This window comes from Stenella coeruleoalba, assembly GCF_951394435.1.
Source record: "Stenella coeruleoalba genome assembly, chromosome: 9".
NCBI lineage: Eukaryota > Metazoa > Chordata > Mammalia > Artiodactyla > Delphinidae > Stenella > Stenella coeruleoalba.
In genome coordinates this window covers 89,641,014-89,657,443 of record NC_137155.1, presented here as the reverse complement: position 1 = coordinate 89,657,443, position 16,430 = coordinate 89,641,014, and the positions used below count along the sequence as shown (strand labels likewise).

General features: G+C 41.6%; 1 protein-coding gene across 5 annotated transcripts in view; it reads left to right on the top strand.

Annotated features, from left to right (window-relative positions):
• The window catches only part of DGKI (diacylglycerol kinase iota), a gene marked incomplete at its 5' end in the record, with an annotated part of 450,496 nt that overhangs the window by 148,541 nt on the left and 285,525 nt on the right, over window positions 1–16,430 (top strand). For all 5 annotated transcript variants that reach the window (XM_079930955.1, XM_079930954.1, XM_079930953.1 and 2 more), the window contains one exon: window positions 12,040–12,148. In XM_079930955.1, coding sequence (XP_079787081.1) covers window positions 12,040–12,148 — 109 coding nt within the window. The remainder of the gene's footprint in view (window positions 1–12,039; window positions 12,149–16,430) is intronic.

Below are 16,430 nucleotides of genomic sequence, written 5' to 3'. Positions count from 1 at the left end.
TACTCCAAGGTCATATTTTCTTCTAGAAACTTAAATAGTTTTACCTTCTAGGTTTATATCTATAATCCCTCTTAAAGCATTGTTTGTATACAGTGTGTGATAGGGATCAACTTAAATTTTTTTCCAGTATGAATAACCGTTTGTTGAAAGGATACTCTTTTCCCCATTGATATGTTTCAGTGCCGCTTTTGAAGTCGTACATGTGTGGCTCTATTTCTGGAATCTCTATTCTTTTCCATTGATCTAATTGTCAGTTCTTTCTTTGATGTCACATGCTCTTGATTTGTCTTTATAGTAGGTTTTAAATTGGGTAGAGCAAGTCCTTCAACTTTTTCTTCTTTTTCAAGATTTTTGACTACTTTATGTATTATTTTCATTTCTAATATATACATTTTAATATCAGCTGGGTTTTGACAGGGGTTGTGTTGAATCCATGTGTCATTTTGGGAAGATGTGACATGTTAACAGTATTGAGTCTTTCAATATGCAAATATTTATATATTTATTAACAACTTCTTTAATTTCTCTCAGTAAAGTTTTGTAGTTTTCAGTATAAGGTCTTATACATATTCTCTTAGATTTATACCTAATAGTTCACTTTTTTGAATGTCATTTTTGATGGTATTTTAAAATTTTCAGTTTGGAATTGCTTATGTATAGAAATACAGTTGATTTTTGTATATGGCTTCTGGACACTATTACTGCAAACTCACATGTTAATTCTGATAGTTTACTTGGGATTTTACATGATTTTACACAGTCATGCCATCTGCAGATTAAAAGTTTTACTTTTTCCTTCCCAATACATATATTTTTTTCCTAATTATTTTTCTCTTTTACTATACTGGCTAGGACTTCTAGTACAATGTTGAATAGAAGTGGTGAGACTAGACATATTTTGTTTCAGTATTAGGGGGAAAATGTTATGTATGTATGATGTTACTTATATATTTTTCAGACATACCTTTTATCAGATTGAAGACTTGTTTTCTCTTTCTAGCTTGTTGAAAGTTTTAGTCATGATCTCGTTTCTCGTAAGTAGCCCTGCAGGATGCGCATGAAGCATGAGGATCTGGGTAGTGATGAGTTAGTTGCTAGGGGGGCAGGGAAAATGCAAAGAACATGTACACTTGCTGGCCAAGCTGGATGGGATGGACGAAAGCCATACAGTGATAACGGAGATAAGTTGGGCTGAGGTGAAGACACCTGATTTCTATTCCCAGCTCTACCACCAACTAGCTATTTGACCTTAAATAAGGTACTTTGCCCTCTACCTTGGACCCAGAGATACAGCTGACAGCCAAGTTGATTTCAGAGAAAGTCTGGTAGAGTTGCAAATGTGACTAAAAGATTTGAAAAGTAAGAACTATGAGAAGAGATTGATAAGCCTGGACTTCCTTTGTCTGCTAAAGAGAAGGCTGAGATGTCCGTTGATTTGTTACTGCTCCTGATTTACTGCAGCAAGACAAACATTCACCAGCTCCCTAGTCTCTGGGCGCTTTGACGTCTCTTTGCTTCAATACCACATGTTCCTGGGTTCTTTAGCTTTATTGTAAGTCTCGAGATCAGGAATGTAAGTCTCGAGATCAGGGAGTGGTTTATTCCCTAACCTTACTTTTAAGTAATCCCTTTATGGAGGTCTCTTCATCTGAACCATCTGAGGTGAGTTCTCTTTTTTGCCAGGACCCTTCTCTCGCTGATACAAGTGGAGAAGACACATGCCCTTGAGCCTCTCTGTAAACCTAGCCGTCATGCCTAGGGCTGGTCTCAAAGTAGGCAGTAGGTCTCTGCCTCTAACCCCACCCTCGCCCCATCTATATTTACAATATTCTGGATTGTAGCTTAGGAAAATTATTTTAACTACTTTGAATATCATTTGACTCCATTTCTTTGGATCATGACGGTTTTTGCATTTCCATGAGTCTCTTTAGAGACTGTACATACCCTTATGAGGGAAATATCCTAAACTGTTTTCAGTTGACAAAACTGTTGGGTTATCTGTTCAGTGGCATTACCAGTTGAACAAGATTGCGGTGGAAGCAGCAAAGGTGCCAGGGTGACGGGAGGTTGAAGGAGGTCGGGAAGTGTCCTAGCATGGAAATGGGGAGGGGGGCTGTAAAGACAAGCGTTTCCTGTTGCTAGTTTTACTGGGAACAACCCTCTGGAAATCTAAATTCTTTCCCCTAAATTCTGTGGATTCCCAAAGGGCTTATGTTCTTAAAGTTATTTCTGTTCGCAGGCTCATGCTTTTTCTAAATTTGTTCAATTTCGGATTATCTTTCTATCCCAGTAGGCAGTCGATTCTATATTCATTGACCTAGATGTAAAATTCAGCCCCTTCTTCAGTTTTCACATTCATAAAACCTCACTGTGTTTAAGCCAGGAGTAGACTTCCCTGAAAATATAAGAGCGGGTGGGAAATACGGCAGAGGTAAAGGACGTACTTCCATGACAGCAATACAACTTCCAAGTGGACATTAGACTGTGTTCTTAAAATGTCCTTCTGCCCCCGCCCACCACACCAGAGCATTTCATGGGTCACTTCAAGCCACTGCATGCCCAGTCCTTGTACCATCTTGTCCATCCTTCCCGCCCTCTCCTACTTTGCCTTCCCTTCTCTTCCCTCCTTTTCCCTTTCAGAGGGAATGCAGATTGATGGAGCCTTTGGAACCAGACATCTGGGCTCCAGTCTTGGCCTCATTACTTCTGAGCTGTACGGCTTATATAAGTTCCTTAACCTTTCTAATGTCAGTTGTTCCATCAGTAAAATGGGCATAATAAAATGACCCATTTCGTAAGTCTGTCAGGAGCATTAGAGGTGTTTAGTGGATGCCGTGGGTGGCTGCCACATGCCTTCTCAGGACCAAGGTGCTTATTTTTCCAGCTTCAAGGAGTATTGGCTGTTGATGGTTGCCAGGCATTGCCCCAGCATAAAAGAATCTCTTGCCCGTGTTATGCCCTTCCAGGGGGCTGCCCACAACCAAAGACTGGTTGATGTGGAGGTTCAAAGTCTTGTCTCTGCCTGAAATTGGGACAACTCTGAAGGGCCATTCTGGCTCCAGAACTTTATGTGAGATCAGCTGAGGTTTCTGTTGTAATCGCGTCACAGTTCAGCTTCTTATTTTGCCAGACCTGCTGCCCTCACTCCCCCACACGCTGTCCAGTGAACTTGGTAACATCGGTTTCCAGCTTAAGAGAAAATGGTTAAAATAATGTCCAATGCATACTAGGTGTCCAATAGATTATTATTATTGTTGTCTGGAGAGTAAGATCATGTATTTTATGAGATTTTCCAGAATATTCCAGACATATGTGAAGCTGCACAACAAATTCTGATTAATAGTTTGACCCATGAGTAGTGAGAATGAAATTATCCCCGATGTTGACGATGGAAAAAGGGGTCTTGTTTGATTTTTTACAATGTTATTTTATTAGAGCATATTCTAATTAGCCTGCTCCAATAGAAGCAGCACCTTGTTTCTTAGTAACTGACTCTTACCTGATACTCTTGGGTGCTGTAATTTTGTTGTCTCTGTAGAGTTGATTAATTATCCACAACTGATAGAGGTGCTGGAAGTTTATATCCCCATAAAGTTAGAGGTTAACCTGTGAAAAGCTGATGTGTCACGATTTTATAGATCAAAGAAAAGTGAATGCCACAGGGGCTAAGGTCTTACTAACCTGCGGAAAGTTAATTACTGCTACAGCGGATTCAGCGGTCTGTTTAGGCGTTTCCTTTCTATAATAAATAGTCAATTTGTTATACACAATTTCTTATACACACTTTGATTTTGCATTTTTCTCCCCTGTTGGTTACCTCATTAATGAGTTAAATAAAACTTTGTCGGACGCTCACCATTTGTGTGAGAATGTTGTTTTTGACAGTGGTTTTTCCATAAGAATGTGTTTCTGTTTAAGTATTATTAGTTTCTGAAGGGTAGAATTATGATAGGAAGGTACCCAAAGTTTCACAGGGGCAATTGGAAGAGAGAAGTCCACATTTTGAAGTTAGCCAAACCCTGTCATAGTAAATCCAAATTGTGGGCCTAGCTTTGAAATGTGTGTATTTGCTATGAAAGATGTCTATTTGCTGGGGTTGCCATAACGAAGTACCACATACTGAGTGTCTTACCAATAGAAATTTATTGTCTCACAGTTCTGGAGGCTGGAGGTTTAAGATCAAGGTGCTGGCCTGTGGGAGGGGCTTCTGAGGCTGTGAGGGAGAATCTGGTCCAGGCCTCTCTCCTCTAGCTACTGTGGTTTGCTGGCAATCCTTGGCCTTCCTTGGCTTGTAGACACGTCACCCTGATCTCTGCCTTTATTTTCACATGGCGTTCTCCTTATGTGTGTGTCTATCCAAATCTTCCCTTTCATAAGGACGCCAGTCATTGGATTAGGGGCCCACCCTAAGGCCCTCATTTTAACTTGATTATCTCTGTAAAGGCTTTATCGCCAAATAAGGTCACATTCTGGTATACTGGGGATTAGGACTTCATCAGATGAATTTTGGTGGGGGGAACACAATTCAACTCCAAACAGTTTGATTACTTCTTCTCCATTCCCAAGGCTTACTTTTCCCCTCAACTGATACCTTAAGGAGAAGAATATCATTAGCTCCTGAGAGGATCCCAGTAAAAGAAATCTTGCCTCATTTAAAAATGAGGTTTATTGCCACATCCCATGCCAACCCCATGCCAGCATTGCTTTAGGTATGTGCTGATAATGAATTAGAATTGGGAAATAAATCCCAACAGTGGGTTCACAAGTTCTCAGGGGCATTTAGCAGTCTGCTTTACAGATTAACCAAACAAAATGCCTTTTTGATATTGCGTTCATTTATATGAATATAATGAAATAATTCCAATGTCATTTGGATTGCATTTTTCAAAAATATGTTGGTAAATTTGTCTGAGGGGAGAGTGTGGTGCTGCTTAATTTTGCTCTAGGCAGTTAGGCAAGTCGGGGAAGAAGAATGATTCCTCTGGCAACTGTGGAATTATTTACCGTGATTGGAGAAGGATCTCGTGTTTGAATAACCCCTTTGAACTGCCTGACACGTAATGGAGGCTTGTTAAATGTTTACTGAATGAAGAGTCCAGGGAACCTGGAATATTTGAGAGCAATTGAATAAAAAGCACATATTTATTCAGAGATTTCCCACATACCTGGCTTTGGGGGCAGCCAGTATGTGTGAGAGAATAAGAATAACCATGATTATTTATTGTGCTTGCCATGTGCCAGACATCCTGCACACATTTAAAAAATGTGATCCTAGCTACTCTCTGAGTTGGATAGTATTATTCTTATTTGAAATAGAAGGAAACGGAGGCTAAGAGAGGTCAAGCAACTTGACTACATAGCTGGCGATGGGTAAGGTAGGGTGTGTTCTCAACCTGTGCGATCTAATGCCTCCCAAATTGACCTCTCTCTAGAAGCTTACGTTCTTCTTGTGGAGATAAGACACTTATAATTGAGGCAGCTACAAAATTAGGATCGTAAGAGGCTAATTGTATCATATGTCTCTCTTGCCATGTAAGTATGTGCTGTCACCATTTCATACAAGTGTGGGGTTGTGTAATGGTTAAGTATGTATAATCTGGAGTAAGATGCCTGGATTCAAATCTCACTTGGACATCTTCCCATCTGTGTGATCTTGGACACGTAGCTTAACCGTTTTGTGCTATAATTCTTTTAATTGTAAATTAGGGGATCATAAATGTACCTACCTCATTGTGAGGGATACATAAGAAATGTAAAATGAAACAGTGCCTGGCAAAATGTATTTCCTGCTAGAGGCTTCACAAAGCCAGCAATTTATATATGCTTTATTCATTTGTGTATCTTAAACATCTAGAACAGTGCTTGGTATGAAATAGATGGTCAGTAGTAAGTACATTGTTGAATGAATAAATATATTTCAGTATATAAATGCCAGGGCTTAGTCACATTAGCAGACATAATGAAGTGGTCAGATGTTTGTACCTCTATGTAGAACAGTGGTTCTATGTAGAACCGTGGTTCTATGTAGTCCACGGTTCATGCTGGAAATACCTGGAAGGCCTTTAAATCGACTGATTCTCAAGCCCCACTGCAGGCAGAGGTTGAACACTGCTGTTGGAGAATCACTGTGAAAGTAACAGCTACAAATGTAGACTAATACAGGTAGAACATGTTGAAGAGTCAATGCCAGTGGTGATTTTCTGAATGACTTTTGACCCTTAGGAAACTAAAGCCAACCTTTGTTTCAATGATAATTATATTCCTGAAAATGTCAATATACGTTAAGATCGTCAAAAAATACTCTGTGTTCATATGTAAAATGAATTAAGATTTAGGCTCAAAAAATTACACAAGGTTTGTTCCTCTACATAAATCTATGGTGGGATATTTGGAATTTGTGTGGGGCGTGAGACAATTTTTTATTGAGTAGACTCTCCTTAGCATGGCAGGCAGCTTGTCTCGGTCAACCTAGAAGCATTGTGGGTTGCTCTGAATATAGGCAAAGTTAGTGCCAATGAATCGGGGGGAAAACACCAACATGCACCCTAAGTAAGATCTTGCTTGAGGTTCTTGGGGAGTTAAACCAAGGTACAGAGTAACTTTTGAGGCAGCTGGTTCCTTTTCTGGAACAAGGAGATGAGTTCACCAATCTTTAAGGTGAGAGTTGCTTGTTTTAGGAGACTTCGTGGCTTAGGGGACCTCCTGACTCGCTGGGGTGTCTCCTCCCAGCAGGTGGGGCCCTCATTCCATTCCCACAGGCAGCAGCCCTGGGAGAGGGAGTTGGCAAGATGGAGATGGATTGATTACGGGAGCCATGTCAACCTGGAATAAGAGGAGAGCCAAACTGAATTGAGGGAAATTTGCAAAATGGATAATTAGGGAGTATCCTGGCTAAATAACCACTTACGTATGTGTTTTCCCATAAATGAAAAAAAGTTTCTCTTTATGAAGAGTACATGCTGCGTGTTTCTTTTGATAAATACATTACCAAAATATTAACAGTATCATATGCCCTTTACAAATGTTGTAGCAAAAGATTCCATTTTAATGTTGATCCCAAAGCCGTTTTGAGTTCTTTCAGGCTTCTCAACACTGGATTCTACCTCTCTTTGCCTTTATCTTTAAAGTGCTGCTTTGAGGGATTTCTGGCTCTCTCGGGAAAGAACTGAAATGCAAGGCCTGGGATATAATTCAAATCATCCTAATCAGATTTCTCAACCCTTGATCTAATCAGCAAGCTGTTTTGCTTAGCTTCTTGGTCAAGTTCACTCATTAACTCAGAAAGCATTCATTGAATATACGCTGTGTCTACCCCTGGGCTAGAACATAATAAGATTAGTAGACGAATTGAGCCCTGTCCTTTAAGAGTTTATAGTCTTACTGAATGAAGTGAAGGTAATAATAGAATGCTATTTAAAATGTATGACGGCTTTCGTACTTTAAATATGTTCAAGGTCTCTCATGGCAGGTAATTGACATTAACTCTGACTTTGTGCACCTGAAACTCCGTTTTAGAACATTTTCTTTTAATGTCTATTTCACCGTTATTATTATGCTTCTCTTTTTCAAAGACTTTTTTTTTTTTTGCCATTATAGTCATCCTCCGACAAAGTGTTGTAAAATTAATAGAAGGAATCATTGGCATTTCACGGTTTTACTGACTGTGGGTTCGGGAGGATTCTGAGCAGGAGGAAAGAACGAGAAGTTGACACCCCATTGATTTTTTTATTGGAACACATTGCAGCATAACCACCACTCCAACACGCATCGAATTCTACCAGACTCGTAAATGTCGTCTTTTGCAGCCAAGATGAATCCAAATAGAAAAATAACTTATACTAATTTTATTTGAGGTCTGAGAAATAATGAAATTGCTTTCTTATTTTGGAACAAAATGTGTATACGTGTATGAATTATTGGGAAAAAAAGAGTTCTCTCCCACGGTTATTTAGAAGAATGGAAAGCTATGATCAGAAGTTACGTCCCACCCCCTGTAGTACCTCTATGTATTTTTCCTTTTCTCTTTCTTTTTTTTTTTTTTAACATCTTTATTGGAGTATAATTGCTTTACAATGGTGTGTTAGTTTCTGCTTTATAACAAAGTGAATCAGTTATACATATACATATGTTTCAATATCTCTTCCCTCTTTTGTCTCCCTCCCTCCCACCCTCCCTATCCCACCCCTCTAGGTGGTCACAAAGCACCGAGCTGATCTCCCTGGGCTATGCGGCTGCTTCCCACTAGCTATCTATTTTACGTTTGGTAGTGTATATATGTCCCTGCCACTGTCTCACTTTGTCACAGCTTACCATTCCCCCTCCCCGTATCCTCGAGTCCATTCTCTAGTAGGTCTGTGTCTTTATTCCCATCTTACCCCTAGGTTCTTCATGACCTTTTTTTTTTCCTTAGATTCCATATATATGTGTTCTCTTTCTCATGTAATGTCCTTTCGTTAGGCCCATTTACAGTTACAAACTGGCAGCCACTTTGATGTTTCTTATTTATTTCCCCCCAATTAATGTTTCTATGTGTGGTAGATACACAATTTTCTTCTATTAATGTTACAAAAAACCAGCCTTAAATTTGCATCCACAATGAGGAATAAATAATCAACAAAAGCCCTTACTTAATCATTTCTATTCACAGGCTGGGAGAGAGTATGATTTGACTGTAATTTCATTGCAGGGCTTATCCGGGGTTAAATGTTAGTATGTCTCTTATCTTATAGCCACATTGCTCTTCTAGAGACACATATATCCCTTGCATCCTAATTTGATTCTTTGAGCAATTTGCTGGCAGTCCTCATTAGCAAGAGTAATCAGGTTTTGGTGGTCAGTCTCCAACTTCTGATGAGTTAAACTCATTTTTCCTGTGGTTTCTACTGTGACAACAGAATTTTATTTCCTCTCTTCTTTCTTTTTTCTGATCACAACTCCCTCTGGCTGTTCATGAAAAACTGAAGGATTTATGTTTCTCTCATTCACCTAAGATTTAGGAATTCTTCAGCTGTTCTAAGGCTTTGTGCTTAGGCACCATTTGGTATTTTTTTTTTTGCTAGAACACTTAAATTTAGGTTGTGGTGTCTGTTAGGAAATCAAAAGTGAAACCTGTAGATTCAGACTCCACAGAGATCTGGCTTTCTTGTGATAAAAACTGTGGCTCAGAATCACGGTACAGGATCCTTCAAAGCCAGAGAAAAGTACTAATGAAAAATGCTAAAGAAGTTCTTTGAACTCAGGTGGAGAAAAAAATGCCCAGGGGGTGAAGGCTCACCATATAAGAATCTTCTGGTGTTCTTTCCTTTGGCTCAAGAAAATGGAATATATTTTGGAGTGAAGGGCGAAAATTGATGTTGTTAATTATTTGCCTTGATGAAAGTGAGGGAAAAAAATATGGTGTCATCAGACTGTCTTCATTAAAGGCCTACATAGCCTGTGATGACTCTTTGTGGGATTATATAAAACAAGTACATTGCCTTGCTGCCCAGTACTGGGAGCTTCTGAATATAGGCTACTGGCAAGCTTGATATGATCACTTCCAACTACTGAAGGACCTATCCAGTGTTTCTGGGACTTCCTGTGTAGAGAAAGAGAGGAAAAAAGAAGAAGGAGAAGGAGGAGAAGAAGAATCTTCCAGTGTTCTTTCCTTATGGCTCAACAAAATGGAATATACATTGGACTGAGGGGCAGAAGGAGAAGGAGAAGGAGAAGAAGAAAGAAGAAGCGAAGGGGAAGGGGACGAGGAAGGGGAAGAAGGCTGGACACTTGCTGAACTCTCAGACACACTTGATCCTTGATTACTGGCTATACATCCTGGATTCTCTTCTGGGTTCTACCCAGACTTCCCTTGGGTTTTGGTTCTGCTGTTCATCTTGTTCACCTTTACAAATTGCACCAATGGGTGGAATTTGTAGAGATCAGTGAACAGTACAGGGAGATCATCTGTCTTCCAGAGTCCAACAAAGCTTGGATTCTGCTGGGTTATGATGGGATTCACCATACATTTGGCCATCACTGCCTGCCTCTCCCCATCTCACTGTCTGTGTGTAGCCTTGTTCCTCTGTATGAGCATCTGGGCCTCCCTGGAGACTTGGTGCTTCTGCAGGTGTAGTGTCAGAGATGGCAGGTTCTTACTGCAGTGTGTACCTCCTATGAGACAGGCTGCAGAGAGCTAATGCAAGTGAAGTAGGTAATGAAGTGGCCGGTGCTTTCCTTCAGGCTCCCCCACCTTGATAGGCCTGGGGTAGTTAGTGGCCCCTGTCTTGCTCTGTCAACCTAAATAAAGAAGTAAACTGAAGCAAGCTCAAATGACCAGAAATTGAGTTTATATGGGAATAGCAGTGCAATGTGGGACACGCAATCTATAGTAAGCTATGGGCGAATCTGCTGATAGTTTCGGACGAACTGTTCTTATGGTCAAAGAGAGCAAAGAGGGGAGAGTCCAGCCAGAATCCAAGCAGCAAGTTCATTGGTTTGAGGATGGGGAGAGACTCTTGGCGAATGTTCATGGTTTGAGGGATAAGTTTCTGTCTCCTGTAGATCAGGCATTTACTGGAAATCAATCTCTTAGTTCTTACGTTTCGTTTGCCTGAGGGCACATGTGTGAGACTCTCCATTTCATATCCTCTGGTTCCGTTTTAGATTAAAATCTTTTTGCACTCCCGTAGAGCAGCGTGAAGACTTTAGCGACAGAAGGAAGCACCTGGGAAGCATGTGTAAGCGCAGATTGCTGCCCCCCACACCCGGCTCAGACCCACTCGGGACTCAGAGCTGCAGCATCACAAAGGCTCGCCTGACTCTCGTTCAGGTCATTCTCAGAGCACATGTGGACCCTCCCGGAGAGGAACGCTTCTCTCCCGTCCAGGGAGCCACTTAGTTAATCCACAAATCAGCACTCCCGTTTAAACTTGAGACCATTGTCTGACTTTTTTTTTTTTGGTGGTATGCGGGCCACTGCTGTGGCCTCTCTCCCGCTGCGGAGCACAGGCTCCAGACGCGCAGGCTCAGCGGCCACGGCTCACGGGCCCAACCGCTCTGCCGCACATGGGATCTTCCCGGACCAGGGCACGAACCCGCGTCCCCTGCATCAGCAGGCGGACTCTCAACCTCTGCGCCACCAGGGAAGCCCTGCCGACATTTTTGGTGGAGCTTTTCAGAAGTTGGGCTTCTGTTATTCCTGATGGTACCACAAGCTCTCCGTGGGTGATCCCTGCTTTCCTCCTTTATCTTGCGGTCCTCACTTTCTCCACTAGGCTCTTATCTCCTCCCTTCCCCTTGTTCAGCAACAGTCATGTTTGCTTTGCTAAAGCAGCTCCTCTGATTTCTTACCTTTGCAGACCAGTGTCAGGCCTGACTTTCTCAACCTCCCCTGATTCATTCACTCCTTTCTGACCCAAATTCTGTTACGTTACACTCAACAAACCTAAAATCCAACCAATGTGTTTTGGATTTTTCTTACCACGGACCTTGGTAAGATATTGGTCTTTCAGCGTGTGCGATTTCGAGGATGCAAATCGGTCTTTTCCCATTTAGAACCTCAGGCCATGTGTAGAATTCCTCTGCAAGGGTAAGGGAGGATGTTCTTGAGATGCATAAGACTGAATTTGGGGCGGGAGCCAGCTTGGAGAGCTCTTTGATGGGAAATGGAGGAATTTCAGTCGAAAACCTCATTAGCCTGCTTTTCTTGCTTAGTCTCTGGTAGCTTTAAAATTGTCTAAGATTTGGGACCACCCCAGCCTTAGGTCCTTTTCTGTAAACACAGAGACCTGCATTCCGCCCTCTGCCCTGAATAGGGGCTTACATTTTAATTCCTGGTCCTGAAGCGATATCACCCTAAGGTGGTCCCCTCAGTCTCCCTGTCTTTTGAGACCTGCCACCCTCTGTCTTCACCATGCGCTTTAGAGAGATATATTCCAGTACATTTGCAAAGGTCTTCACGTGTGGAAGACTAATTCAGGCATTGTTTCTACCCCACGGGAACTGTTTAGCTCTGTATTACCTTCTGATGTTGGTTTTCCTTTGTGTTTCTTCTTGCTGCAGGAAAGCAATCTCCCGGGCGGGCCTGCAGCACCTGGCCCCTGCACATCCCCTCAGCATTCCTGTGGCAAACGGGCCAGCGAAGGAGCCCAGAGCGACTCTGGACTGGAGTGTAGGTGTCGGCTGTTTCATTTCAACACCATTCCATTGCATGTGCGTCTCTCTCATCCTCACGATTCCTGTAGCTACCAACAAGACTTAATCATTTTCAATATTGTTCACTGATCCATCTTTGGGTATCTAAGCCCTGGCTCCATTTCCAGATTCCTAAGAACATAGCTCCTTTATATGAAGTCAGACGTATTGAAAACTAAAATAAAAACCTCATGAATCCTTTGAAGCACTATTGCCTGGGTTTGCAGCTGTGAGATAAAAAGTACCTCTGTGCACATGCTTTATTGGTCCCTGCCACGTTGATGATGAATAGAGTTTACTCTTAGCGACATCACAAAGTCCAAGTTTGATTTCCTTAGCTCAAGCTGCTTTTTCTTTTTTGGTCCTTTTTTTTCTTTTTCTTTTTTTTCTTCTTTTCCTGCGAGAGGATGACCTCACTTTACATTCCAGGCACTCCATGTTCTCCTGTTTGCTATACTTCCTCCCCTAACCCAAAGGTAGATGGGTCTCATATCAGCGGGGTGGGTATATTAGCTGTTTTTTAAAAAAAAAATTATTTTATTGAAGTATACTTGATTTACAGTGTCATGTTAATTTCTACTGTACAGCAAAGTGATTCAGTTATACATATATATACATTCTTTATCATATTCTTTTCCATTATGGCTTATCACAGAATATTGAATATAGTTCCTTGCACTATACAGTAGGAACTTGTTATTTATCCATTCTATACATAAAAGTTTGCATCTGCTGTATATTAGCTGATGTTAATGTTTTACCCGAAAGACGTACAAAAACTGTTAACCTTGAAGATTGCCGTGTGAATTGCTTTTACTGAGAGTCTTCGGTGAGTCAAGTTCTTGGCTAAAGACACTTTTAACTGTGGACTGAAAGGCCTTGTCTCTTTCTGAAGGAATGTAAGGAACAGTATGAAGCTAGAGGAGGGCTGCTCTGAGATTCTGCCAGTCTGGTCTTAATGATGAATCTTGTTTAGCATTTCTGGCTGAGGTGAACAGAGGGAATAATCCGTGTTCTTTTCCTCCCATAAGAAAGGCTATGGCAGGGTGGGGGGAAGGAGAGGAATTTTTAAACTCAATTTTATTTTTAGCACATAGGCTATGATTTAATGTCCTTTAATACTATAATATTTCTCCCTCTTTCCCAAGAACACACTTACTAACATCCTTATTTTATACTCTGGACACATACCAATGTATGCAGTGTATGAAGTACCTGGCAAAAGACTGAATTGAATTGGAATGCAACTTCTTCCTTGATGGAGTCCAAGAGTGCTCCAGTAGCACCTGTGTATGTTGAGTTGGTGTTCAGGAAGACTGTTCCTCTCCTCGAATTTCCCTTTATTCCAGGACAGTTAGTTAATAAACTCTTAAACCATAAGAGAGTGTGGAATATATTTACAGTAGTGCTTACATAATTTAAAAAAGAATTAAATATATAAACAAACAGGTAAATTAAATAAAAAAGGGATGTGCATGGGCCAATGATGAGAGTGTGTTACAGGGACCCCAAAAAGTTAGCTTAATATCCATGGTGTTCCAAATCCTCTGATCCAAAGTAGTAGGATCCTATCTGAGATGCAAGATTCTAATGAGAGAGAGTTTATATCATTTAGATAGAAACATCCATTAAATCATTTCTCTGCCCCTTTTGTGATATTAGTCAAGTCACTTGATTTCTTTCCGCCTCAGGGTCCTCATCGGTAGAGGGGGACAATGGTGACCCCTCCCTAAGGGGGACTTCAGGGCTGTTGTTAAGATCAAATGGGGGCAATGAGCGTGAAAGTTCTTTGTAAACGGTACAGCCGGCAGGTTTTCTATTCAGAAATAAAGTAATTGATGAATTGGTTGATTGATCACCATTTGTTGAGTACCTGCTTTGTTCTAGAACCTGTGTTAGTTCCTTAGGATTCTGAGGTGAGGAAGATATGGTTTCTGCCTTCAAGAAGCTTAGAATGCCATGGGCAGAAGGGACATTGACAGCTAAAATACAGGGCAGCAACAGCTAGCGTAGAGGGGTACAGAGAGCATCACTGGGGTTGTGAGGAAGGACGCCTCCATCCCCATTTGATGTTGGAAAGAGTTACCAGAAAATGCTCTTAGAAAGAATTTTCCTTCCTGAGCCAAAGCTTGACTAGAAGGTATTATTTTTCTGATTCCTGTAGAGAGGTATATACTCTAATATTTCATCACAGTGGTATTTTTGGCTAGTGGTGGGTGAACTGCAGTACACAGTTCAGGAAGAGCAAATAGGAAGTACGGCCGGGGTGCGTAGCTGATCTTTAATCCTTCAGCCCCTTTGATTATGGCTACCCTGTCCTGGTGGCCTGATGAATTATCATGGTGGCAGGAAACACTTTGGGGATGTTTAACAGCGGAGGTAAAATGGAAAGCCTTCTCTGAAGACACTCCATCTCAGGGCTTATTTAGAGATCTGATGTGGAAGGAGTTGTAAGATGTGACTCAGGAAAAAAACACCTGTAATTGTGGGCTAACATTGCTGTTAGCAAACAGAAGCCAGCCCGATACTTCCTTAAGACAATCATGTAAAAGATTTTTCTCAGAAGAGAGGAAGAAGCAGATTGTTAAAAACATTTCAATGACTTTTTTTTTTGCTGAGACTAGCCCTTGTTTCTAAATTTTTGGCTTTTCCTAACCTAAGTGCTTTACACCAAGTTCATTTATGTTACTTTAGTTTGCCTGCTTGTTCAAGAAGCTAAACCACGGTTTTCTTTGTTCTGTTTAAACTATAAGACTAGTCCTCTGGCTTGACCTACTACCATTCTCTTTCTTGTCTGTCATTCTACTCCCTTGTCTGCTTCTCTATAAAAAAGCAGCGTGACCACTGCTCTCCTTCTATCAGCCCACTTTTCTGGACTAAATGCATTAAAATTATCAATCTTTAGAAAAAATTTTTTTTAAATTTTTGGCTGTGTTGGGTCTTCGTTGCTGCACGCAGGATTTCTCTAGTTGTGGCGAGCAGGGGCTACTCTTCGTTGCAGTGCGCGGGCTTCTCACTGCGGTGGCTTCTTGTTGCAGAGCACGGGCTCTAGGTGCGCCGACTTCAGTAATTGTGGCACACGGGCTCAGTAGTTGTGGCTCACGGGCTCTAGAGCACAGGCTCAGTAGTTGTGGCGCACAGGCTTAGTTGCTCCACGGCATGTGGGATCTTCCAGGACCAGGGCTCGAGCCCGTGTCCCCTGCATTGGCAGGCGGGTTCTTAACCACTGTGCCACCAGGGAAGCCCAACTTTTTAAATTTCCTTCCTAATCTAGTGCATTGTTTTAAGACTTAAAGCACACACAGTTTTTGATCTTCCCATTCCTCCCAATGGTATCCTCTCTTCCCTTTCATGGTGACAACCTACAGGGGCTCTCCCTTTGACACCATGCCATGAACGTCAGCCAAGCCAGTTTTGGGGAAAACAAGCTAAATTGCTAGAAAGGAAGGGAGTAATGCTCAAAAAGGAAAAATAGTCTCATCTCCTGGGCTGGAATCCAAGCTTCCAGTTTAGAGCGAGTTAGCCCACTTCGAAGTGAGTCTGTTGCACAGATAATGTGTGTCTTTTCTTAAATGTCACATGCCTCCCATGCAACGGAGACTTAATTTGGACGTGGAGATTTCTTCCCTGTTTTTAGCGTTAGAGCAGAGAACATAGGATGTGGATCTTCACTGTGTCCTCTGTTCTGTAATTTGCTTTTGCCCATTACACTGCCTGAACAACTCTCAAAGCAATGGTAGAAAAGCCACCAAGATCTTTCTTAAAAAGCATGTTGGTTTTCAACATAGCATCCTTGATTTCAATTCATTTTTGCCTTCCTCGTTGGAAAATTTCCTCCAAGGCTGAGGGCTGTGGAAAACAGAGCCTCAACAGAAACAAACCCACATCCTAAATCCAGACCACCTTTTCTTCCCTCTGGTTGATGATGCTAAGAAAAGGAGTGCTTCCTTCTGGGCAGGTAAAACATAGCACAGTGGGTTCCCTGCCTCACTGTTTGGTTCAGAGACAAGATGAGGGAAGCAGAGTCTTCATGTGGGATTGGTTTAAATGGGGTTATGAAACTAGGTCATTTTATCTTTGGAAACCTTGAATGAAAAGGCAGGAGGAGGCAGGTGTGTGTGTGTGTGTGTGTGTGTGTGTATCTGTATGCACATGTGCCTGCTCTCATTTTAGTCTTGTTTCAGATGGCAGGTCCAAGCAGACCTGTGCCTTCCTTACAAGCTCTTGGCCTTTGCTTTTTAACTTCAGGTTTGGGTGTC